The sequence below is a fragment of the Elaeis guineensis genome, chromosome 11 (assembly GCF_000442705.2).
Source record: "Elaeis guineensis isolate ETL-2024a chromosome 11, EG11, whole genome shotgun sequence".
Classification (NCBI taxonomy): domain Eukaryota; kingdom Viridiplantae; phylum Streptophyta; class Magnoliopsida; order Arecales; family Arecaceae; genus Elaeis; species Elaeis guineensis.
Genome location: NC_026003.2, coordinates 123,157,402 through 123,183,023, shown reverse-complemented (window position 1 = coordinate 123,183,023; position 25,622 = coordinate 123,157,402). Strand labels below are relative to the sequence as shown.

Here is a 25,622-nt window from a genome sequence, read left to right as displayed (position 1 = left end):
GATTATCAATACCCCCAAAGAGTTGATAAAAAATATTGCCTCTATTAAAAATGAGATCTCAAGATTCAGCTAATAGCTCAAAGTGTTGTTGAGTAATTAAACCTCATGATTCCAAATTTGACATTTTTTTTGTTCATTCTTGCATAATAAGTCCTTGGAATCTTATGTTTCCAAACAAATAGTTGAATCTAAATTTTACAGTTCCTTGAAAAAGATCTCCATCACTTGTATCATGACATATAATTTGCTAGCATCAACCCGGAGAGATATTATCAAAGATGATAACATGTTCCATCTCAAAAAGTTATTGAGTTACCAAAAAAAAAAGTTATTGAGTTAATACATTATTTTAATAAAAAAATATATTTTTATTATTTCAATGTTCTTTCTGGAAAAGAAATATAGGCCAACCAAGATCGGAGTAGATTTAATAGGCAAAATCATCAAAACCATCTGAGTTAACCGCCGGGGAAACGATCACATGAAGATGAACCAGGGAAAGCAAATCAGGCAAATTACTCCACCTCCATGGTCCTCTAACAATAGTGATAATAGATTTACAATAACAGTAATAAGGATAATAAATTTAGAGCAAAACAATAAGAAATAGAAATAGAAAAAAAAAAAAAGCGAGGGCCTTGTCGTAAATGGATGCGTTTATTGCCATCCGTTCGCATTTGCCCTTTCGGTGGGTGGAGCTTTACGCAACCTTCCTCCTCCCTGGATCATCGTCAAAAAGCGGGTGGGCGGGTAGCTTCTTCTCTCCCCGGCCCGAAATAAGCATAAGTTTTAAGATAAATAATCGGATCTTTTTGAGCTCTCGACCATCGATCCCCACAACCCCTTGAGGGCGAATTCCTGGCGGCCGTGTCAGAGAAGGGGAGGAATGGGGAACGTAGGGAGCACGGGAGGCGGAAACAGCCGCCGGAGGAGTTCGCACCACCGCCAGCCTCCTCCGCCTCCTATCGGGCCACCGCCGCCGCAGCAGCCGGAGGTCGCGGCGAACCGCTACGTGTTCGCTGCCGCGACCCCGTACCCGCCCCAGTACCCCAATCCCAACCCGCCGCAATACTACCAGTATGGGTACTACCCCCCTCCGCCGCCGGCGATGCCCGTCCCCCTTCCCACCCCCTTCGACCACCACCACCCCGGCTGGGTCGGCGGGGGGAGGTATCCTTATGCCCCGCCGCCCACGGCGCCGGCTCCCTACTTCGACCACCAGAAGGCCGTCACCATCCGAAATGACATCAATCTTAAGAAGGAGACTTTGAGGGTCGAACCTGACGAGCAGAACCCCGGACAGTTTCTGGTCGCTTTCACGTTCGATGCCACTGTCTCTGGAAGGTAATCTTTCCTTTCTTTCTCTTCCTGCTTGCCTTTTTCCGTTCTTATTGCATGGGGTTGCTTATGTATGTGATCACCTGATTTGCCTCCAGTTTTTCGATTTTGATAGAATTATGGTGTTCCCGTTATGTGGTCGCCTGACTTTGAGTTGGTCAGTTAGATCTCCTTCAAATTTTCTAATCTTCGAATCTCCTCCTCTGGCATGGGGCTTCCGTTTGCCATGGTTATGTTTTCTGGGTGCTAGGTTGGGGTTTACCTGGGTCTGGTTTAGATGTTGCATCGTTAGATCTCTGATTTGCTGATAAGGATTGGAATTTCAGAGCATGGTCACGAAGATAGACTATTATCCACTAATGCTAGATGACTCTTTTCTGCTTTCTTCATAAAATCAACAAGAAAAAATTGACGCTCTGCTGTCTCAAACTGATGATGATTTTAAACTTGTCTGGATGTTTTGACATGGTTTTGCAATGTTTTGACTGGTTAAATTTTTTGAGATGTCTTCAATGGGGACATTTTCTTGGAGTTGGTACTTTGATCTGGTCAATTGCCGGCTGCGATTAGTCCAGGATCTCATCAGATAATATTATACTCCTCCGGAGGAGCACGAATCTTTCTTTTTGAAAATTCTATGTAAGAGGTTGACTTGCTGTTCGTTGAGAAATTGGTCTTTACAGCTGAGAAGGATATTAATAATTAACATGCATCAGAATCCTGTCATCACATAATCACAGCAGCTAGCTCCTCTTTGTACGCATTTTGGGGGGGGGGGGGTGCGGGAATTCCGGTCCTTATGTGGCATGATCTCTGAATACACACATATAGTGCTTGTGACTGCTCCCATCCTGCATGTTGCTGGTTGTTATTTTTTTCTTAAGGTCTCATGGCAAAGGCTTTCTAAAATTAATATCTGCTGTGGGCTGCTACAAGTCTCATGCCAAAATTCATTTTAGAATGCATTTCTACGGAGTATGAACAAGCCCCCTACTTTTTTTTTTTTTTTTTCACTTTCATCCTTTTTTATTTCCCAGCATCTATCAGTAACTCTCCGTCCTCATCAACTAACATGCTTCCTTTTAAGCATGCACTTATTTTCAGCTGTATGTATTCCTTACTTTACCATTGCTATACTTCATCCAAGTGTTCTTCACTTTCTTATTGGAGCATCGCCTCCTTCCTCTTCAACTAGAAATTGAAACCTGGATTGCGTTACTCCATTATGAATATCCTTAGTCTACTTTATGCGAGCATAACTTAGGGAAGGTAACTAGGAGTTGCATTAACTGATATAATCATAGACAAAAACCTGCCTTTGTGAATGAGAATAAACTCTGGATTCTAAAAGCACAAAATTTTTCTTCAGTGACATAACCTTTCTACAGATTCCTGTAGTGTACTCAAACAAATATGTTTTCTTTTACTATTATCCTTTTCTTTCATTCTTTAAGATCTTATTATTATCTTAATTTCAAGTTCTTGGTTAATCAATCATTGTCATCAGGATATATCTCTTAATGGTTGATTTACATTTCTTAAGTAACTCAGCATCTACTCGTGTCATGTTTCTTGGTGATAGAAATTATGTTCAATAAAAAGGAGGAAAAATTAATATAGATAGCTTTACATTTCCATACAAATGCATATTCACATGTCTTTACATATCCTGTTTATCTGTCACGTTTCTTAGCGGTAGAAATTATGTTCAACAAAAAGGGGGAAAGGTTAATATAGATAGCTTTTACATTTCCATACAAATGCATATCCACAAGTCTTTACATATCCCATTTATCTGTCAATTCCATCTACACTCAACTTCAAAATTAAAAGAGTCTTCAACTCATTCTTTATTCCTTCAAGTGTAATACGACCTTCCTGTCCTGTTAATAATCCTAGAACCTGTACCTGAGAAGCCCACGTTTTGAGGATCATGTGGCTGACAAAAACCATCAATATAGCAACAAGGCCATTGATGACATTACCAAAACACTGAGCTGACAAAAGGATTAAAGCTTATGGCCTTTTCCTTGGTGAAAATATTGGGTGGATCTGTATCAAATTGAACAAGAATAGAGTTAAATATAGACAGCAGTTTAGGCTTTTCACTAAGATAAGCTAAAGTGATGAAGAAATTATTGAGACTGCACCAAATCTTCCTTTTGGACAATATTGCTGAAGTGTGATTTCCCACCCATCTTGACTGCATCTTTCTCTTTTCCTTTGCTCTTATATGATGAAATTATAGTAGAGCGTTTGAGATTTGCCAGAATTAAAATTAAAAAGAAACCTTTTGAGACCCATGACCACCATAGAGCAAGGTATTTTGATACTAATTTCCTTAAGTCAAGGTATTAAGTCCTTAAACTCCAAGACTGATGTAGTTACTCTCCACTCCACCGTTTGCTGAACCATCCCAAATCGGACGGTTTTGGATGTTTCGAGCTGTACTGGCGGCAAATCAGGATGGTTTGGATAGGTAAATCGAGACACCCTATGAGGAGAGGGAAAGAGGGGGGAGAGAGAGGAAGAGCGAAAGAAGAGGGGAGAGAAAGATGGGATGATGCTGTCGGAGGCTGGCGGTGGCCCGTTGTGGCCGCCGAAGGACCACGGAGGCTTCCGTGGCTCGGTATCGCCTGATAGGACATTTAAACAAAAGAGAAAGAAAGAGAGGGAGAGTGGCGGTATCGAAAGGACGTGCAGCTGGCGGAGAGGCTATCGGAGGGCATCGGACGGTCATTGTGGCCGTCGGATGGCGTAATCGACGCCTGTGGCGTCACAGACGTGAAACAGGGGCGTGCCCTTATTTCGTGGGTTTTTTTTAAAAAAGCAAATTTACGTTGGAGCCAACAACAGGTTTGTTGGTTAAGTGGGCAAATCAGTTGCCGGCTTCAACGTAAACCCCATTTTTGAAAAAAAAAATCAGCACCCACGGCGCTGCAGGCGTTGATTACACCATCTGGCAGCCTCTCTGACAGCTTTTCCTCCCTCTTTTTCTTTTTTTCCTTTCGTCTCTCTCTATCTCTCTCTCTTTTTCTCTTTTCTCTTTTTCTCCTCCTCGGTTCCCTTCTTCTCTCCGGTGTCGGTTCGCATTAGTCCAGTCCGGTGTGGATCCATACTGGCTCGTACTGCCGGCCGGCCGGCACAGGTATCGGTTCCGGTTTTGGCTTCCTTGCTCCACTCTTTAGGTTAAAGTCCTGACCTTGTGGTATTATCTTTAAATCTTGCCAAGCTATTATCCTAGAAATTAGGTTCAGGAGTTCATAGAGAAAGAAACTTTGAGAATAAAAGGTTGAATGACTAAGTGTGCATCATTTCTGTTTCTTTTAAATCTTCAATCTTCACACAGAGAGAGAGAGAGAGAGAGAGAGAGAGAGGTACAAGCCCGGCCCTTCATTTTATGATTTTTGTGTTGCCAGCACTTTTTGGACTGATGCAACATGATCATTTTAGCTATCCAAAAATAAATACCATGCTTGTGCAATGCTCAGGTGCAGGTACCAAGATAGTTTCAAGTGTTGCTGAATTACCTCTACAATTCTATGGGCAGTACACTTTGATATGAAGTACACTTTGATAAGAAGCATGTAAAAACGTCTTGTGGCTTGTTAAGTCTCATGCATTTTTCAATTTCAATTTTTTCTTTAGTAAATATAATGGGAAATATCTTTTTAGCAAAGGATGTCACTAATCCACTCATCACCTTGTTGGATCCTCAACGTAAATATTGGCTAATGCCAAAGTGTCCAAGTATCACCGAATAGCGTGCTGAGAGAGACAGATAGAGAGAGATACTATACATTTCATATGGAATGTTTGTCACATTAGGCTAGAACTAAACAGCTGTGAGTTACAAAATTTTTTGTCTGTGTTAAGTTGGAGGTTTATCATCTGCATGTTCCACGGTTATCTCATTGCAGTACTTTCATTTGTCTAAAGAAAGTGCATTGCATGCATGCGCATGAGAGAGAGAGAGAGAGGATATGGAATTTGATGTTAATGTGTGGCTTCTTCTCATGCTCATGCTTTTATTAATTTTTCAATACATAGCCTTTGACTAAATCATCAAACGCCTAATGTAAAATAGAAAAGCTAAGGCTCTATTTCGAATTGCTATTGGCAGCAGAGCTTTTAGAACTTTTGGCAGTAGAGCTTTTCAAACTAGAGCATTTCTAAAGAGCTGTTTGTTGTTTGATAACTACATTTCTAAAGTGCTGTAAAATTTTTAACGTGTTTGATAACCAAAATGAGAAAGTGCATTCGGTATGATAAAATGACAAAAAAGGATATTGCATAATATTGTATACCGAAGTATAATACAATATAATATTATATATTATTATATTATATATATAATATAATATTGAATACTATAGTGTTGGTGCAGGATTCCGCCGAAGTCGGAGTTGCTGGAGTTGAGATGACCGTGGCCGCCGCTGGGACCTGCAAGGGAAGTCTAAATCGGAGTTGGGGGTGCTCCGGCAAGACCCTCCAACGCTCAAGTCAGTACTCTGCTTCAACAGAAATGGAGTGCTCGAGTGAAAATTTTAGCAGAGTTTCGAGATAGAGTTTTTAGCTTAGAGAAGAACGTATCTGGGGGTCCCTTTTTATAGACGAAGAGCGTAACTGATTGACAGCGACGTCTGTAACCGCCTGGTAGTGGGCCGTTCGTGGCCGCGCAGAGTTTGTTGCGAAGAGTAGTGGCGTCAGGGGCCGTTTAGGGCCACGTGGAGTTTGTTACGGAGAGTGGAGTGGTGTCCGTTGTCGTGACTTGCCAGAGAGTGGTGGAGCCCGAAGAGTGGAGTAGGGTAGTGGCCATTGTCGTGACTTGCCAGAGAGTTCGGATCTGTCAGCTGGAGCTCGGTTGGGATGTCTGATGGAGCGGAATGGCTCTCTATCCCGTTGATCTAGGAGAAGCTTGGATGTTTTCGAGATTGCTGACGAGTCTATTGTTGTCGGATGCCTCGGGCGCTGATGCTACAGGTGGGAGTCATCTGTTGTGGAAGTTCGGATGGAGACTTTCTGTTGGTGAAGTCCGATAGGAGTTCGATTGCTAGAGAAATTTGTCTGGGATTTGCCTGATGTAGAAGCTCGTCTGAAGATTATCCGTCGGAGAAGTCCGGTTTCATGAAGAATCTGGCGGAGGGTCGGCCGGCGGTGGACTTCGGATGGCGTTGGAGAGGTTCGTCCGCTGGAGGAGTCTGGGGGATCCGGAGGCGATCGGCCGTTGTAGAAATCCAGTTGTCGGAGCCTGTCTGTTGTAGAAGCTCGTCCGGAATCCATCCGCTATAAAAGTTCGGACGGAGTCCGGTTCTTGCAGAAGGCTGAAAGGAGGCCGCTTATTGTAGAAGCTCGGATGAGGATCGGTTGTCGTGGAAGCTCGAAGTAGCGTCCTGGCTGATGGAGCCTGTCCCGTTGTAGAAACTCGTCCGGAATCCATCCGCTATGGAGAAGCTCGGCTGAAGTCTACCTGTAATAGAAGTTCGGAAGAAATTTGTTTACAGTAGAGGCTCGAATGGAATTCGCTTACAGTAGATATCCAGAGTAGACCGCTTGCAGTGGGAGTTCGGCTCTCGCAGGAGCTCGGTTGGAATTCGGAAGGCGGTCGACCGCCGTAGAAACTTGGATGGAGTCTGGTTACTGTAGAAATCTCGTTGTCGGAGAAGCTCGGATATTGATGAAGTCCGGAAGAAGTTCGGAGTAGGGTCGTCCGCGGTCGGAAGAAGTTCGGAAGGGATTCGGAGAATAGTTGATCACAGTAGAAGGTCGGCTGATAGTGAGGCCCAGAGAGCGTTTGGAGCAGTCCGGTAGATGAATAAGGAAGTTCGTTGTCGGAGAAGTCCGGATGGTATTATGGAAGCTCGGACGGTTGAGGGAGTTCAGAAAGATGCCACACAAGGTCGGAAGCCGAAAAAGTCCTGGAAGGATCGGCCTTTTACAAACTTCGGCTGGAGATATTTTATACCCAACACCAGTCCCCCTTCTTTCGAGTTCGGGTTCCGAATGAAGTACAGAGAAATTCTCATAGCCGAAGTTGCCCCTCCTCGATTTCTGCACTCGGTGGTTGTCAGATATTTTGGCGTTCGGCACGCTGGTGCTGGAGCCTTTTCGGAAAAGATTTTTTCTTTTTGGAATTCCCACTGGAGCGCTGCCCTAGGTACGGTGCAATAATGGTTTTACCAGTTGTCGGCCACCTTCAGCCGCTTGCCATGGTGAGTGGGCCATGCGACGGTTATGGACTGGCCAGAGGAGTCCTGCAGCCATTATTGCATCGGACCCCGTCGCCTATTTAAACCCGCCTCCCTCCTTCGGAGATCTCACTTTGCCTAGGAGTTTCTTCGGTCCTTCTTCCTGAAAGTTTCGTTCTTCCTTAGCGTCCTTCTTGGCCTTAGGCGTTCTTCGAGTCGTCCCCATCTCTGCATCTCTGCATCCCTCAGACCAGCCTATGTTAGCTCCAGAATTTTCTCTGCTTCCGCGACTCTGTTTATAGACTGTGCCGATTCTCCTTCGTTGCAGATATGGACGCCGATGCGGCTCGGATGTTAGCCAAGAGTCTCAAAGTCCACAAGAGGGAAGACGCTGCAACTTCCGGGTCGGCGAAGAAGGCGAGGGTAGAAGAGACAGATCCGGCCGTGTTTCGCCTTGATCGCCCAGAGCCCGCGCTTGTGGTACATCTTCGACCGCGAGTGCTTCCCGATCCTACGGAAGGGGGAAGCCGAAGGGGGATCGGAAGAAGAAGTCAGAAAGGAGGGGAAACCCGATCTCAGGAAGAAGGTCATGCTCGCCGTCATTGTGAGGCAGCGGAAGCCATGGCGCAGAAAGGATGGCGTCTATATGTACTTTGAAGATAATGCTAAAGTAATTGTTAATCCGAAAGGGGGACTGGAGGAAGAAGTCAGGTACTCAACGTAATTCTCGACGATGGCTGGAATCGAGAGTTCGAAGTCTGGTGAAGCCGAGCTTCTTTAGAGCTTTTTTTTTTTTTTTTTGGCCTTTAAAGGTTTTGTAACTCACTTTGTCAATGAAATGAAAAAAAAATTTTCCGTTACTTTGTCCCTTCTTGCATTAAGTTGTCGTTTACCGCTCTTTTGTCTTCCGTCCTATTCGACGTTGGCTTTGTTCGAAGATTCTTCCTGATCATCGACGTATTGATTCGCTCTCAGGGACTGGAGATTTCCGACGAGGGTTTTCTTCCCTGCTGAGACGAGATCCCTTGAACCTCGGATGCAGCTCATTATTATATATATATATATATATATATTTTTTTTTTTTGTGTTAGGGCGAGGGTTTTCCCTTCTGCTCCTAACGGGATTGTAGGGGTGTAGAGGAGTTACTGAGGGGCTTTTCTCTTCATCCGGTCTCAAATGACTAGATCTTCGTTTGTGTCAGGACGAGGTTCTCTTCCTGTTCCGAAGGAAGCTCAAGACGACAACCGACGAAGTTGCCCGCCTTCAGAGGCAGTTGTCTGAGAGAGTCCAGCTCGCTTCTGCACAAAGCTCCGACGAGCTTCGCTCCTTGAGGGGGACCATGGAAGAACTGTCCGTGGCTCTTGGGCGCAGGGTTCGCCGTACCGGGCCGAACCGCCCAGTACGGGGCGTATCGAGCCGGACCGGTGCTCAAACAGTCCGGTTCGGACCTTTTTTTCGAGAAACACCCCAAACTGGTACCGAACCGAGCGGTTCGGTCCGGTTCGCTTCCATACTGTCCAAAACTGGACAGTATGGTTCGTTTCGGTCTGGTTCGGTATGAACCGAACCGTACCGACCGTCCCACGTGAATAAAGTGAGGAGGGGGGAGGGGGGGTAGGGTCGGAGACCACATGCATAAAAGAACCCTGGTTTGGAGTTCTCTGAGATGTCTCAGAGAACTCCCGAGGATCCGAAGATTGCGAAGGTCTCAACGAAACCGTTGAGACCTTCGAAAATTAGAAAAAAAGAAAAAAACTCCGTCAAATTGTAGGAGTGGTTCGAGGAGAGGCTGATCTTTGATCGGAGGTAAGATAATGTGTTATTTTCTTAGTAAATATTTTTTTTTATTTTTATTGTTAAAAATAGGATAAGAATGAGAAAGAATGAAAATAAGAGAAAATCATGTCAAAATCTTGTGATTTTGGGAGGATTTAATTATATGTGATAGATTTTTGGAAGATCTACATGATGACACCAAAATTTTTAATTATCGTTAATTATATATTTTTTAAATATTTTTAAATATTTATTTATTTAAAAATTAAAAAAAAATTAAATTTTAGAAAAAAAATCAGAGTTTGAGAATCATGTTTAGAATGATTCAAACTACTTAAATCTAATTTCTAATTTTTTTTCAAATATTTAAAATTAAAAAATTATTTTTTTAATTATTTAAATTTAAAAATTTAATTATAAAATAAAAAATATATAAAAATAGTGTTATATTTTAGTTAATTTAAAAATATTATTTGAAGCATATAACATATTTATTTTGAATTTATAAGTTTTAAAATAATTATTAAAATTATTTTAAAATAATATATAATTATTTTAATTATCGTTAAACTATCGTGTTTTGTTATACTTGCGTATATTTATAAGAAAAAAATTTAGAGCATGACGTTCGTTCACTTTAATTAATCAGCTATTTTATAGTATATATTTATTTATATAAAAATTATTAAAAAAATAAAAAAATAAAAAATTAGTGTTAGTTTTGAAATTGAGAATAATGTTTAGAATGATTCAAAATAATTGAAATATTTGAATCTAACTTGAGATTTTTTTTAAATTTTTTTGTAAATATTTAAATAGTAAAAAATATTATCAAATAAAAAATATATGTAATTAGTGTTATATTACAGGTAATTCAAAATAATTAGTATTTTGTTTTATCTGCAGAAATGAGTAAGAAGAAAGATCAAGAGCGTGACATCGGTTGGGATCATGGCGAGATGCTCTCTGCTCGGTATCATTGGAGATCAAATGGTGCAACACAGAGTTCGAGGAGTGACTAGGTTGAAGCAGCATCTAGCTGGTGGTTATCCTGATGTGTCGATGTGTCGGAAATATCCGCAAGAGGTCCGACAATTGATGAAAAAGCACTTTGCTGATTCGAAAGCAGCGAAGGAAAGGGCAAAGCAGAAAAAGACCGAAGTAGACCGTCGAGCTGCAGAGCCACCTTCTTATCATTCTAGAGAGTCAGAGGAGGCTTCTGCTCCAGATGATGAGGAGGCACAGATTGAGGCTGCCATTCATGCGAGCTTGACGGATCAGTACCAGCAGGAGGAGATGGTCCGGTACAGAGACCGATTCAGACCATCATGCTACGAATCAGGATGTGGATCAGCGACTGATAAGGGAGAATTCGAGTTCAGGAGGACTACCTCAGTCAGAGAGCCTGGTGGTAGAGGGAGCAGACGCAGCATGTCTTCTTTGTTGGGAGCTTTTGGCAGTAGGAGGAGGTCCTCCAGAGATATTCGAGCAGGAGCCAGCATTCAGGATTTGGATCCACATGCTTTGCCCAGCAAGGATTCAAAGCAGCAGAGAATTGACAGTATGCTGAAAAAAGATAAGAAGAAGGATATGTGGCGAGCTATTGGATTATGGTTTTATTTCAACCATATTCCAGCAAATGCAGCAGTCAATCCTTACTACCGATCTGCTATTTCAGCCATAGAGATTGCCGGCCAGGGTGTAGATCCTCCAGGACCTAAGGACATCTATGGTCAGCTTTTTGACAGCAATAAGGAGGATCTACAGAGATGGATTGCTTCTTATAAAAATAAATGGCCTACATACGATCTGACAGTGATGTGTGATGGTTGGACAGATCCTACTAGGTGGAGCATCATTAATTTTTTGACATACTGTGATGAAAAAATATTTTTTTACAAATCAATCGATGCTTCAGATAAGATGCACGATGCCACATATATCCTTTTTCTGATGGAGGAGGTGATTGATTCAGTGGGTGAGCAGCATGTCGTGCAGGTCATCACAGATAACGGACCACAATATAAGGCTGCCGGAAAGTTGCTGATGGAGCAGCGATCGCAGATATACTGGACCCCATGTGCTGCACATTGCATTGATCTTATATTGATAGATATCGGAAAGATTCGCAGGGTGCAGCAGGTAGTGGAGATTGTCCAGACCATTACTAGATTTATCTACAACCACACATGGGTTCTTTCATTGATGCGGACGTATACTGGGGGGAGATCTTACGACCGGGTATCACATGGTTTGCTACCAACTACATAGCACTTGATAGTCTTCTTCAGAAGAAAACAGCCCTACGTCAGATGTTTGTCAGTGCCGAATGGCAGGAGAGCAGATATGCGAAGGTCGGCACTGATGGAAGTCATGTGGAGAACTTGGTGATGAGTCAATCATTTTGGCAGCAGGCTGAGAAGATAGTGAAGGCTATCAAGCCTTTATATGATGTGCTTCGCGTCGTGGATAGTGAGAGATACCCCCAGATGGGCTTCCTATATTACATGATGGAGAGCGCAAAGAAACAGATCAGTGAGAATGATCCCAAGCATGCTCAAGAATTCATTAACATTATTGAGTACTGTTGGGACTATCAGATGGGCAGAGATTTGCATCTAGCTGGTAAGTTTGGATTCAAGAATGTTTTAAAATATTTTTTCGAAGCATGAAAATAAAATTGTGCTTAATCAGTCTTGAAATTTATCTGCAGCTTATTACTTGAATCCGAGATTTCAGTATACTATTTCGGAGATAGATATGGATAGCGAGTTTCTTGCTGCTCTTCGCAATGTCATATATAAGATGGTGTCCGATCCAAAAATCGCATCGTTGTGTCTGCAAGAGGTATGCTAGTTTAAAACTGATGTAATTATTCAACTGAATTCGATCTGATATATTTATAAATAATAAATATATTTTATTTCAGACGAAACAGTTTAGAGAGGGATCAGACAGTTTTGGAGTCCCATCAGCTGTCGTAAGCAAAAAGCAGATGAATCCAGATAAATTACATATCAATAATGAGCAATGTAGATTGATATGTAATTGTGTTTAATAATATCATCAAATTTGATATATAATTTTGCTTTTGTAGCTGAATGGTGGATTCATTTTGGAACGTCAGCAGAAAATTTGAGACATATGGCTGTCCATATTTTTTCTCAGACGGTCTCTGCTAGTGGCTGTGAGCATAATTGGTCCACTTTCGCCCTTATCCACAGTAAACAGAGAAATCGTCTGACACAAAAATACCTCGACGATCTTGTATATGTTCACTACAATCTGAGGTTGAGGCTAAAATGTATTCAGGAGGAAGTTCAGTTGAAGTACACTGATCCGACCCTGGATGATTATGCCGACGAGGATGACGATCCGATCATCGGATGGCTTGCAGGTCAGCAACAGGAGCCAGAGCTTGATGAGCCAGGATCCCCTCCACGACCATTCAGTGTGGTGGCAAGGGAGATCAGGGTGGATCCAGGGCAATGGGCAGAAAAAAATATTCCACATAAGGTTCCAGCTGATCAGCCATAGTCTGAGGGGACACAAGGGACTCATTCATCACATGACTCGCTATCCGATACATCTTCCCAGAGATTCGAGCGAGAGATGTATAGACGTTCCTCCCGGCAGCCAGCAAGAAGGCATCCATCCTCCCAATCACAGGAAACTCAGTCACAGAGGGGCACAAAGGGGAAGGAAAAGACAGTTGTACGTGCACCACTCTCGAGAGTACAGGAGCTATCTGATTCAGATACGGACACCAGGGAGAGTGATGATGATACTGGTAGTAGTAGCCATGGATCTGATGATCAGAGAGGAATTGGAGGACAGGAGACCACCGTTTATGAGACACAGCCACAGGATGATATTCGATTCACCGGTGAGTCTCAGTTTACACATGTCACACAGGATAGGGATCATGGTGGACGAGTCGGTAGAGATCGTGGGGAGCCGATTTCATATAGACGACGGGTTTTTAGAGGTCGTTCAGCACATGATGCAGTTGCAGACGATCTTGCACGTGGAGTAGGGTCCATGGATGTATCTGGATCATCCTCGCATTATGGATCATATTATCCACAGCCACCTTATGATCCATATGCATATGGTGCATCCGAGGCATCATCTTCTAGTGGTTACTACCCTATGCAGCCTGGAGCAGCTCCAGGATCAGATTTTGCTACTGACATATTTGGATGGGCTCCTCCACAATCGTACCATCATCTTGAGGATACTTCTCAGAGTCAGAATTTTAGCGAGAGATCTAAGATGTCTTACAATCCAGAGAGGATGCCTTATGGGATGATGAATATTCGAGAGTACGGTGCAGCTTGGCTAGAGGGTTGGACTGATGTCCCTTCAGACTATGTTGATGATTCAGATATCTACGAGCGTCACAGACACTCGACAAGAAATTAAATGCAGAGTACATCTTAAGGTTCGTATATCAGTTATTGTGCTTTGTACTTAAATATTTAGATACATTTTAATGCGTATTTTATATATTTTTTCTTTAGTTTTAAGATGACATAGTTGAAATATAATGTAAATAAATATATGTTTAAAATTTTGGATCAAGAGTCTTTGTACCGCAACCTAACTCCAAATTGAACTCAAATATGTCAGTAATATGCAATATAATACCATATTGAGGTTGTATTTATCAATTATTAACTTTAAAAATTAAAAAAAAAAATAAAAATCGAAAAAAATTGTGTACCGGTACCGGACCGGTACGCCCGGGCATACCGTATGTCGGTACGGTACCGTATCGTACCGGTCCGTCATCGGCACACCGTCCGGTACCGGTACAGCAAACCTTGCTTGGGCGGGAGGAGGCCGAACTGCAGCGGCTGAAGATTCAGCTGGTCCACGAGCAGTAGGCGGTCAAAGATGCCGAGGCGGTGTCCGAGGTCCTGAGGAAGAGGCTTCGAGAGTCGGAGGGCGAAAGCCGGCGGTTCCATCAGACGTACTGGAATATGCTGCTAAGAAAGATGGAACTGGAGGAAGAAGTCGAAAACTTAAAGCAATCCCTAATAAGGACTGGAACCGAGAGCCTGAAGTCGGAAGAAGTTGGGCTTCCTTAGAGCTCTCTTTTTTTCTTTATCTTTCATCCTTCCATGTATTCTTTTTCTTTTTTTGTCGTTTCTTTTTTTTGGCCTTCAAGACTTTGTAATATACACTTCACTAATGAAATGAAAAAAAAAATTTTCATTACCTTGTCTATTCTTGTATTAAGTTGTCGTTTACCGAACTTCTTTTGTCTTCTGTCTTGTTTGGCGTCGACGTTGTTTGTAATTCCTCGTCTATTCTTGCTTTGAGTCGTTGTTTACCGAACTTCTTTTATCTTTCGTCTTGTTCGATGCCGACGTTCTTTGAAGGTTCTCGATCGTCGCCGTGTTGGTTTGTCTTTTTTGTTCATGACCGTAGGTCTTTTCGAGGCCATTTCAGTTTGACGCTTCCTCCCGGTGCTCGAGCTTGGGGACTCGAATTTCTCGTTACTTTGAGGAAGTCGATTTCTCCTCGGCCTGTGTCGAGTTTCCTCTTAGCGACTGAGGGTTTTTGATAGGAGTATCCTTCCTCGTTGAGACGAGGTCCCTTGTGTCTTTGATGTAGTTTGTTTTTCGCTTATCGCTGGTGTAGTTCGTCGCTTTCCTTTTTCATCTTCCCTTTTTTTTGTGTTCGAGTGAGGATTTTTCCTCTGCTCTTAACGGGGTCGTGAGAGCGTAGAGGAGCCGTTGAGGAGGCTTTCCTCCTCGTCCGGTCTTGATCGACTGGATCTTTGTTTGTGTCAGGACGAGGTTCTCCTCTTGTTCCCGACAGTCAATTTCAGCTCATGTTAGGACGAGGTTCTCCTTCTGTTCCTAACAGGGCTGTGGGGGCACGTAAAGGCCGCTGCAAGGGCCTCTCCCCCCATCTGGTCTTTAAGTAACCGGGTCTTCAACTTTGCTCATGTTAGGATGAGGTTCTCCTCCTGTTTCTAACAAGACTGTGGGGGCACATAAGGACCGTTGTGAGGGCCTCTTCCCCATTTCGGTCTTTAAGTAACCGGGCCTTCGACTTTGCTCATGTTAGGACGAGGTTCTCCTCCTGTTCCTAACAAGGCTGTGGGGGCACATAAGGGTCGTTGCGAGGGCCTCTCCTCCCATTCGGTCTTTAAGTAACCGGACCTTCGACTTTGCTCATGTTAGGACGAGGTTCTCCTCCTGTTCCTAATAAGGCTGTGGGGGCACATAAGGGCCGTTGTGAGGGCCTCTCCCCCCATCCGGTCTTTAAGTAACCAGGCCTTCGACTTTGCTCATGTTAAGATGAGATTCTCTTCCTGTTCCTAACAAAGCTGTGGGGGCACATAAGGGCCGTTGCGAGGGCCTCTCCCCCCATTCGGTCTTTAAGTAACTGGGCCTTCGACTTTGCTCATGTTAGGACGAGGTTCTCCTGTTTCTAACAAGGCTGTGGGGGTACATAAGGGCCGTTGCTAGGGCCTCTCTCCCCATCCGGTCTTTAAGCAACCAGGCCTTCGACTTTGCTCATGTTAGGATGAGGTTTTCCTCCTATTTCTAACACGCTTAATTTTGATTGTATGAGGGAGTTACTTCCTGTTGTTATAAGTTCATGCTAAAAGAAAAAATGTCAATATAAAATTTTTGTTTAAGGCAAAGCTATTGGTAATACATTCGCAGATTTTTCGAATCCTATAGCCGCGGAAGGTCTGCTCCCCATCGGGGTCCTCCTGAGATGGAGTTGATAATTCCAATCGGAGGTCGATCTTCAGGCTGCTCCTCCCTCCTTGACGGCTCCGGTTGCGGCAGGACCTTAGGCCGATCTTCTCTATCTTCAGATCGGCGTCGAATGAATCTGTCGAGCTGACCTCGTCTGATGAGCTCCTCGATCTCGTTTCGGAGCTGAATACACTCCGTGTCGTGGCTGTGGTCACAATGATAGAGGCAGAACTTGTTAGGATTGCGCTTTCTGGGGTGTGTGCGCATCCTTTCCGGCCTTGGCAGCTGCTCCCTAACCTCCATCAGCACTTGAGTTTTCGATGTGTTGAGAGGGGCGTAGCTGTGGAATCTTTCCGGGGGAGAGCTCCACCGAACTCTGTGGTCCGGGCTCCTCTGCCTACAAGCCCGGGGAGGAGTCTGGACATGCTTGTGTCCGGAGGGAGTTCGAGAACGTGGCCGAGCTTCACTCGGTCCTTTTTCAACTGCGGACTTATTGGAGTCCCCCGTCTGCCGCTCCTTCGCTGCTTCCTCGTCCTTCATCTTGAAGGCTTCTTCTGCTCGGGCATATCCTTCAGCCCGAGCCAGCAAATCAGCAAAGTCCCTGGGATATTTCTTTTCCAGGGAAAACAGAAGATCGTTCTTTTGAAGACCGCCCTTCAGAGTGGCCATCGCGATCGATTGGTCCAAGTTTTGGACCTCCAACGCGACGACGTTAAAATGGTTGACGTAAGCTCGGATGGATTCTCCCTCCTTCTGCTTGATATTGATAAGGGACTCCGAATCTCTCCGGGGACGCCGGCTGCTAACAAAATGAGCCGCAAACTGGTGGCTCATCTGATCAAAGGAGAAGATAGTACCCGGCTTCAGTGCCGAATACCAGTTCCTTGCTGCTCCCTTCAAGGTAAATGGGAAAGCTCGGTGCAGGATGGCGTCTGGCGCGCCATGGAGTAGCATCATCGTCCGAAAGGCCTCTAGGTGGTTAACCGGATCCGAGGTCCCGTCGTAGCTTTCGAATTGGGGGAGCTTGAAGTTTGACGGGATCGGTTCCTACATGATCATTTGAGAGAAAAGAGGGTCAGTACAGATGTCCTCACCATAAGCAGGGGGAGCGTGGTGGAGCTCTTCGATCCATCGGTTCATCTCCTGGAGCCTTCGATCCAGGAGGTCCTCTCGACTGCGAGTCTCGAGGGTCTTCTAGCAGAGTGGAGGTAGGGATCCTCCAGGAGTGGAATTGTGATCAGACTGAGGGCTCTCCACCCTCGGATTTTTCTTTCCGGGGAAGACAGGGCGACTGGCCCAAGTGGCCCGTCCTACTGTCGGATTTTGAAACTCCGGCGATGCTCTTTCCAACCGCACTGACGCCTGCGGCTGTTGCTGCATGGCTTGTACTGCTTCGGTGAGGCCTCTGACCTGCTGAACCAGTAGGTCGAACTACTCCATGCTGACCGCCGTTGCCGGAGGAGCCTGGAAAACTGAAGACGAAGCCGAATCTTGAGATCGGCCGCGGAGGCCGTGGATCGCCTGGTGGATGCCTTTCGGAGAGGCATCAGGTGGAGATCTAGTAGGAGAAGGAGAAGAGGATGTCGGAGAAGATGACCGGAGGCAGTCCCGTTGAGCACTCCTTTAAGAATAAGGATACTGCGAAGACACAGCAGCCCTTCCTCTAGCGTCAATTCTGTTGGTGCAGGATTCCGCCGAAGCCGGAGTTGCTGGAGTTGAGATGACTGCGGCCGCCGCCGGGACCTGCAAGGGAAGTCTAAACCGGAGTTGGGGGTGCTCCGGCAAGACCCTCCGACGCTCAAGTCAGTACTCTGCTTCAACAGAAATGGAGTGTTCGAGTAAAAATTTTAGCAGAGTTTCGAGATAGAGTTTTTAGCTTAGAGAAGAACGTATCTGGGGGTCCCTTTTTATAGACGGAGAGCGTAACTGATTGACAGCAACATTTGCAACCGCCTGGTAGTGGGCCGTTCGTAGCCGCGCAGAGTTTGTTGCGGAGAGTAGTGGCGTCAGGGGCCATTCAGGGCCATGTGGAGTTTGTTACGGAGAGTGGAGTGGTATCCGTTGTCGCGACTTGCCAGAGAGTGGTGGAGCCCGGAGAGTGGAGTAGGGTAGTGGCCATTGTCCTGACTTGCCAGAGAGTTCGGATCTGTCGACTGGAGCTCGGCTGGGATGTCTGATGGAGCGGAATGGCTCTCTATCCCGTCGATTTAGGAGAAGCTCGGATGTTTTCGAGATTGCTGACGAGTCTACTGTTGTCGGATGCCTCGGACGCTGATGCTACAGGCGGGAGTCATCTGTTGTGGAAGCTCGGATGGAGACTTTCTGTTGGTGAAGTCCGGTAGGAGTCCGATTGCTAGAGAAGTCCGTCTGGGATTTGCCTGATGTGGAAGCTCGTCTGAAGATTATCCATCGGAAAAGTCCGGTTTCATGAAGAATCTGGCGGAGGGTCGACCGGCGGTGGACTTCGGATGGCGTTGGGGAGGTTCGTCCGCTGGAGGAGTCTGGGGGATTCGGAGGCGATCGGTCGTTGTAGAAATCCAGCTGCCGGAGCTTGTCTGTTGTAGAAGCTCGTCCGGAATCCATCCGCTATAGAAGTTCGGACGGAGTCCGGTTCTTGCAGAAGGCTGAAAGGAGGCCGCTTATTGTAGAAGCTCGGATGAGGATCGGTTGTCGTGGAAGCTCAGAGTAGCATCCTGGCTGGTGGAGCCTGTCCCATTGTAGAAGCTCGTTCGGAATCCATCCGCTATGGAGAAGCTCGGCTGAAGTCTACCTGTAATAGAAGTTCGGAAGAAATTCGTTTACAGTAGAGGCTTGAATGGAATTCGCTTACAGTAGATATCCAGAGTAGACCGCCTATAGTGGGAGTTCGGCTCTCGCAGGAGCTCGGTTGGAATTCGGAAGGCGGTCGACCGTCGTAGAAATTTGGATGGAGTCTGGTTACTGTAGAAATCTCATTGTCGGAGAAGCTCGGATATTGATGAAGTCCGAAAGAAGTTCGGAGTAGGGTTGTCCGCGGTCGGAAGAAGTCCGAAAGGGATTCGGAGAATAGTTGATCACTGTAGAAGATCGGCTGATAGTGAGGCCCAGAGAGCGTTTGGAGCAGTCCGGTAGATGAATGAGGAAGTTCGTTGTCGGAGAAGTCCGGATGGTATTATGGAAGCTCGGACAGTCGAGGGAGTTCAGAAAGCCGCCACACAAGGTCGGAAGCCAGAAAAGCCCTGGAAGGGTCGGCCTTTTACAAACTTCGGCTGGGAGTATTTTATACCCAACGTATAGCATAATAATATGATATGGTATTAATATAATTTCATTATAATTACAATGGAATATATAATATAATAATATTGTAATACAATATAATAATATAATACAATGGGTTATAATTTAATCTAATGATAGATTATAATATAATATATTATATTATAGTATTATAATATAAAAATATTATAATAATATAATCATATAATATAAGAATATATTATGTTATAATTATATATTTTGCAATAATATAGTATGTTATATTATTATTGTAATAATATAATAATAATATATTATATTATCATAATATAACTATAATAATAATGTTATGATAGTAATAATAATATATTATATTGTTAATTTATTATTGTATTAATTTATTATTGTATTATATTTATAATAAATCATATATAATGATATGATATGATATAAGACGTAATTATGAGATTTATTGGTGGGTATTTTGGTCATTAGAAAAATTTCATTAAAATCAAAACAGCTTTCCAACATCGGTCAGAAAGCACTTTAGGGAAAAGCTCTATTTTACAGCTTTTTACAAGTAGATCTTTTTTAGCTTTCTAGCAAAACCAAAGCAGCTTTCCAAGTTTTTACCAAACACCACTGTACTATACAAAAGTACTTTTGGAGAGCCAAAAAGTATTTTTTTGGTCCTCCAAAAGCTTTGCCAAACAGGCCTAAGTCTGTTCATGTATTAGAGCTGGTGTTTTCAATTGCTTAGGAAACATCATTTGAATTACTATTAAGTGACAAAGCAATTGGTATGTTTGATTGCTGTTATGTGGACAATTGAACACCATCATGTGCTATATTGTAGCAATAGCATCAAGCTTGAAGCTCTTTCTTCATAATTGATGATTGTTTTTACCCAGCATAGATTTTTCCCCTATCCAATTTGACTTGTCAACAGGAGTTGATCTGAAGTTACGTCATTCTAATTTCTGACACTTGTACATTTGTACAGGCTTCTTGTTACCATAAAGCATATAAAATTATTGCATCCTTCTATACCTTAACATCTGTCTCATGTTTAATATCAGAGTACTGCTTATCACTTGGTTTATACATCAACATTGGAGCTCTTTTTGCCCATTTGGTTATCTTTTAGTTTTAGCAGAATAACAGTTTGCATCAATTGCATTATACGCTTTATATGTTCCCAATCAAGTATTGTACTCATTATTTGTCAACTATGTGCATCTGATTTATGGCAAAAGAGATATTTAAAGTCTTTCCTTGTTTCCCTTCTGTAAACAGCATTACAGTTTATTTCTTTGCAAAAGAAGGTTTCGACTGTAACCTGACATCAACGAAGGAGAACTTGCTCAAACCAGTCACAGCATCGTTCCAGGAAGGTCTGGGACAGAAGTTCAGACAACCATCTGGAACTGGAATTGACTTCTCAATGTTTGAGGAAGCAGAGTTGATAAAAGAGGGAGAAAAGGAAGTGTATCCGCTAGCAGTAAAAGCAGAGGCATCTCCATCAAACAATCAAGGGCTGGTAGGAGAAAATCAGAAGATAGGAATTCCAAACTCACAGATTACACAGGTTGTGTTTGAGAAGAAAGAGAATGGCGAGTATCAAGCGCGTGTGGTGAAGCAGATCTTGTGGGTAAATGGAACTAGATATGAGCTGCAGGAGATTTATGGAATAGGGAACTCAGTTGAGGGTGACTTCGATGGGAATGATCCTGGTAAAGAATGTGTGATTTGCCTGTCAGAACCACGAGACACGACTGTCCTTCCCTGCAGACATATGGTAAGTTTAGGTTATATATTTATTTATAATTCCAGGTATTCTTTCCTTGACCGTTCTAGTCTCCACAATTTTCCAGGCAATTTTCTTCATCACATAAATTTGGTGATTTGATGGAAATGTTCCTGTTAATTAACTGTGTTTGAATGAATTCCATAAATTTTTATTTGCAATGATGATTTTAGTGAAAATTTGCACAATCCTCTATTGCATATACAACAAGGAGTTTTTCTTTTTGATACACAATGCCATTTGACATTTGCACATGCTTTTTGCTGCTCACTTGATAGGTCTTATTTCTTCCTCTGTGGCTTAAGGTCTCTTATTGGCTCATCAATTTCAAATTTTTATTTTTTCTATCATCTATTAACATCATTGCACATTACAATATGTTGGCTTTCTTGAATTGTTGATTCTTAGATGTTTTACTTGCACTGGTGTGTGTACTGAGCCACTTAGTTTCTCATAGGTTGAGGTGAGGGCACATAAGTTGTTTAGCACTTGAGGTAGCATTTCTGCTAAGGCTGCAAATGGGTCGGGTCAGATCACGGATCTGACCCAACCCGATTAGACCCGACCTAAACCTATTTAAAAGACCCATGGAGTCGGGTCGGATTCAAAAATTGGACCCATTCCCTTTTCCGGATCAAGTCTGGATTTTTTGAATTTGGATCCGATCCATGAAATTTTTCGGGTTAATTTGGATCTTAAAATACATAATCCGACCCGACCTGATTCGATCCGAACCCAAATATAGGATCCGAACCCAGTTGAGTGACTCACCCAAATAAGGGTTTGGGTTTGGGCCAAAAATTTTCAAACCTTTCGGTCTTCCTTATCTGATTCCTAAACTAAAAATCTCCAAAACTAAAAATTTTTCAAACCCTTCAGTTCTTTTATTTTGACTGTTGTAACATTTATAACAACCCAAAGAGGAAAGACTGGATGGATTCTTGATAACTTAAATGAAGGGCATCTCGATTACTTCTTCTGGCTTTCTGCTGGACTCATTTTTCTAAACCTTCTAGTTTATGTTTACTGTGCTATGAGGTACAAAAGCAAGAGGACTTCTTGAATTCCAACTTTGTTTTGTTGACTTTAAAAAATTTCAGAGCATGCTCTAATGTGTAAAGATGTTGTGTCATCCAGAGTATATACAGTCTCATTTTAACCATGTACAAGTATTCTCCATGTATGATATTTTAGATTGGGATAATTATATCATTATATAAAACTCATGTTTTTTTTACTTTTCTTCTTTTGTGTGGACTTTTGGAATCTTGACTCTTCTCAAAAATCGCTTGTTTCCCTCTGCTATCCAATACAATTAATTATTCGAAGCTACAGTTGAAGGATTGAGGAAAAAAAAGAGAAGAGGCTTTTCTTAGTTGTCATCTAGCATTAGTATTCACTGATGGTAGATGTCAAATAAATTAAACCCATAATCCGATTCGATCCGAATCGGACCGAAGCTACAGTTGAAGGATTGAGGAAAAAAAAGAGAAGAGGCTTTTCTTAGTTGTCATCTAGCATTAGTATTTACTGATGGTAGATGTCAAATAAATTAAATCCATAATCCGATTCGATCCGAATCGGACCCAAATCGGATCTGCATTTCATGGATTGGGGCCGGGTTATATATGGACCCGACCTGACCCGAATGATCCAATGGGTCAATAATTTCGGCTATGGAACCGATCCGACTTGATCCGATTTTTTATCGGGATGGATATGGGTCCAATATCAAGACCCAATCAAGAAACCGGATTGGGTTGGGATCACTCAGGATCCGATCCGACCCAACCTATTTGCAGGCCTAATTTCTGTTGGCTATTGTCCTGACTTTCTTTTGCTTCCGTTGAAAGCTGCGCTTGCTAAAGGTTAGAAGCTGTTTCACTTCTACCTTAGTGCTATGGCTATTAACTTTCGCTTTAATTTTAGCACAACATGCCTATGTGTTCATTTAAAGAGTAGGAATTATAAGGACTTGATAGAGGAAGTGAAGAAATTGTAAAACTGGAAAAGCCTTTAGCATCAAGTAGATTTGTAGCACCAGACAAAATGGTTTTGATCAAATAATCACTAGTGTTTTTAAGATAACCAGGATTTGATCAAATAATCACTAGTTTATGTTGCATGCATGTATACACAGTTATATGGCCCCCTCTTTCCTATTCATAAACTAGAGCTCTCGTAAAAACAATCCATTAGATTTCAACTGGGACGCCTAATCTATCAAGTGACTCAAAATTTTGTTCAATGTTGTAGTATTGTTCCCCTAAAACTAGGATTTCAACTCTCTATTTTCTAAGTTTAACTCCTAGACAAAGCTCCAATTGATACCAGAGTTCCTTAAAATAGCAATTTGTTTGATTAGTTCTTGACAAAAAGGAATTAGACCAACAAAACAGCAAGCGAGGTTGTACCATAGTTTAAAATGTAGATTAACTCATCTTCTTTGTGAGGATCATCCATGCCTTGAATTTAGCTCTTTGGCATCTAGTCTATGCCTTGGAGATGGATGCAACAAGGTTTGCAGTATCAGCGCGTGTGCCACATTCCAGCCCGAAATCGATACTTAGTACGGTGGCGTACCAGTTGTCGGTATGCCGAACCAACCCCCTATAGTAGGCATACCAGCATTGTACCAATATGGCACCCATATCGGATTTGGTATCAAGATTGTGAATCTTGGATGCAATTTTATATCTAATCCAGAACCAGGGGAAACTTGGAGTGTTGCTTTCTGGTTGCTTGACCATAAATCACATTATTTTGGTCTTTTACTTGCATATTGACCTTCTTAGCCCTTTGGCTAACCTATCGCTTTCCCAAAGTTGCTTTGTCCAGTGGCCCAGCAGGTATTTGGTACCACACTGGTTAAGAGCCAGTCACATGGGTTTTATGATTCCTCTCTTCTTTCATTCTTCCCTTTTCAATTTATTCATTATTTCTTCTATTCTTGTTCATCAAACAATCTCCCTGGTTGATGCTTTCATCTGCATCATAGTTTTCTCAGATATTTTATCTATGGGAAAAGCCTGATGTAGCGCTGGACATCCAAGTGCAAGGATGCTTTGTATAGGGTGCCTTTCTAAACCTCAAAATTGCTGGGCTGTAAGGTATGTTTCATTGTTCTTGAATCTACATGATTGCCTTCAACATTAGCATCGAAATGTTAGCCATCTGTTTCAACATTCATGAGCCAAAGGTGCTGCTTCACATCAGGATGCTGTGACATCCCTCAAAATTCAAGGAGATGAAATCCTTAAATTTTAGATCTTTGATGTATTTGATGCTTAAAATGTTTGGATACTGCCTGACTGTTAAATTAGACTCATCAATGCGTCTTATTCTGTTTTTTATTCTTCTTTTGAGGTCGAGAGATTTGGGAGAGTGGGGTTGTACCCGTTTCATGGGAACCATGCAAGTCCAAATAGTTGGGGATGCATTTCCCAATACCTGAACTCAGAACATCCTCTCAACTGTGGATGGGTGTGACAGCAGGGGCATCACCCAGTTTACTTCGATGTTTCTATCGAACTACGACGGCACAAATTTTTGAAGCATCATTGGTGTCATATATCGACCCTGCATGAACAAATCTAAACTCTGTCACTGATACCTTTTTTGCTTTCATTGCAGTGCATGTGCAGTGAATGTGCAAAGGTTCTAGGGTTCCAAACAAACCGCTGCCCAATATGCAGGCAACCAGTGGAGAGACTGTTGGAGATTAAGGTAAACACTGTAGCGGAGGAGCAACACGAATCACGGTGATGATCTGCTCGACTTGCACATCGATGCCTTATCCTTTCAACTGTCACGTCCAATAAACAGAAGGTGGTGGCATATGAAATGCATTTTCGCAGTTATGCAAGGACTGACCAAAATGGTTCACCGCTCTGGGTAATGTTGCATACTGCGGTGGTTGTATATTCTGCACCTCTGTTTGCCTTGGGGAACAGTTGTGAAGAATACATTGTATCGAACAAAGTATATACTTCTCTGCAGTCTTAATTCTTGACTCTTGCAAGTGTATTGATGCATCGGCTGTTTCTTTATCATTCGTTTGTGCAAGGCCCGTGAACCCTACTGACTTCAGTGATGATGGTGCTATTGGCTGAAGGTTTAGGATGCAGATGGATTTATGAACCATGATGCATGCTTGGCAAGAAAAGATCTTGTATTTGGGGGTTGGAGTGAATGGCAGTAAGTTTATCTCTCAGTTTGGAATCTAATACAAGGGAATGCATGTGAAATGGAGGATTAGTTGTTGGCTCGGTTTATTGTTGTTGAGAACGAGAGCAGGCCATATTCCAACAAGAGTCGGTTTTATGGATCATTTATTTTGTTACAAGATTTAATAGTGAAAGGAAAAATAAGAGAATCTCTAGCTATAAAAACAAAGTGGAAGATCTTGTATGATGATATTAAACGCCCTTGATCAGTGTAAATGGCAGAGGGCGTTTGGAAGAAGACTATAGTTATTTTGGATATCCTCGTTGGTTTTGGATATGACCAACGTCGACATGGTTGTCCGTTGGTAGGACCTTGCGTAATTCA

At 42.9% G+C, this 25,622-nt stretch overlaps 1 protein-coding gene across 6 annotated transcripts; it reads left to right on the top strand.

The window, feature by feature from the left end:
- The first annotated feature begins 679 nt into the window (after nt 1-679).
- LOC105054523 (probable E3 ubiquitin-protein ligase LUL2) lies at nt 680-25,123 on the top strand. 6 transcript variants are annotated; one of them, XM_010936055.4, is made up of 4 exons: nt 681-1,344; nt 20,561-21,062; nt 24,079-24,181; nt 24,705-25,123. In XM_010936055.4, the coding sequence occupies exons 1-3, from the start codon at nt 887-889 to the stop codon at nt 24,142-24,144; spliced, it is 1,026 nt and encodes a 341-aa protein (XP_010934357.1). In that variant the 5' UTR covers nt 681-886; the 3' UTR covers nt 24,145-24,181; nt 24,705-25,123. The 6 variants fall into 6 exon arrangements, with proteins under 6 accessions (XP_010934356.1, XP_010934357.1, XP_019709349.1 ...); XM_019853790.3 differs by having other exon boundaries at nt 24,070-24,181; XM_029267393.2 differs by having other exon boundaries at nt 24,438-24,705.
- The last annotated feature ends 499 nt before the right edge of the window (nt 25,124-25,622 follow it).

Excerpts from the sequence above, each read along its gene's own strand:
- LOC105054523 (XM_010936053.4), top strand. The coding sequence starts at position 887 with ATGGGGAACGTAGGGAGCACGGGAGGCGGAAACAGCCGCCGGAGGAGT. Across the intron at positions 1,345-20,560 it reads GATGCCACTGTCTCTGGAAG|CATTACAGTTTATTTCTTTG; the intron begins GTAATCTTTCCT and ends TTCTGTAAACAG. Across the intron at positions 21,063-24,704 it reads TCCTTCCCTGCAGACATATG|TGCATGTGCAGTGAATGTGC; the intron begins GTAAGTTTAGGT and ends CTTTCATTGCAG.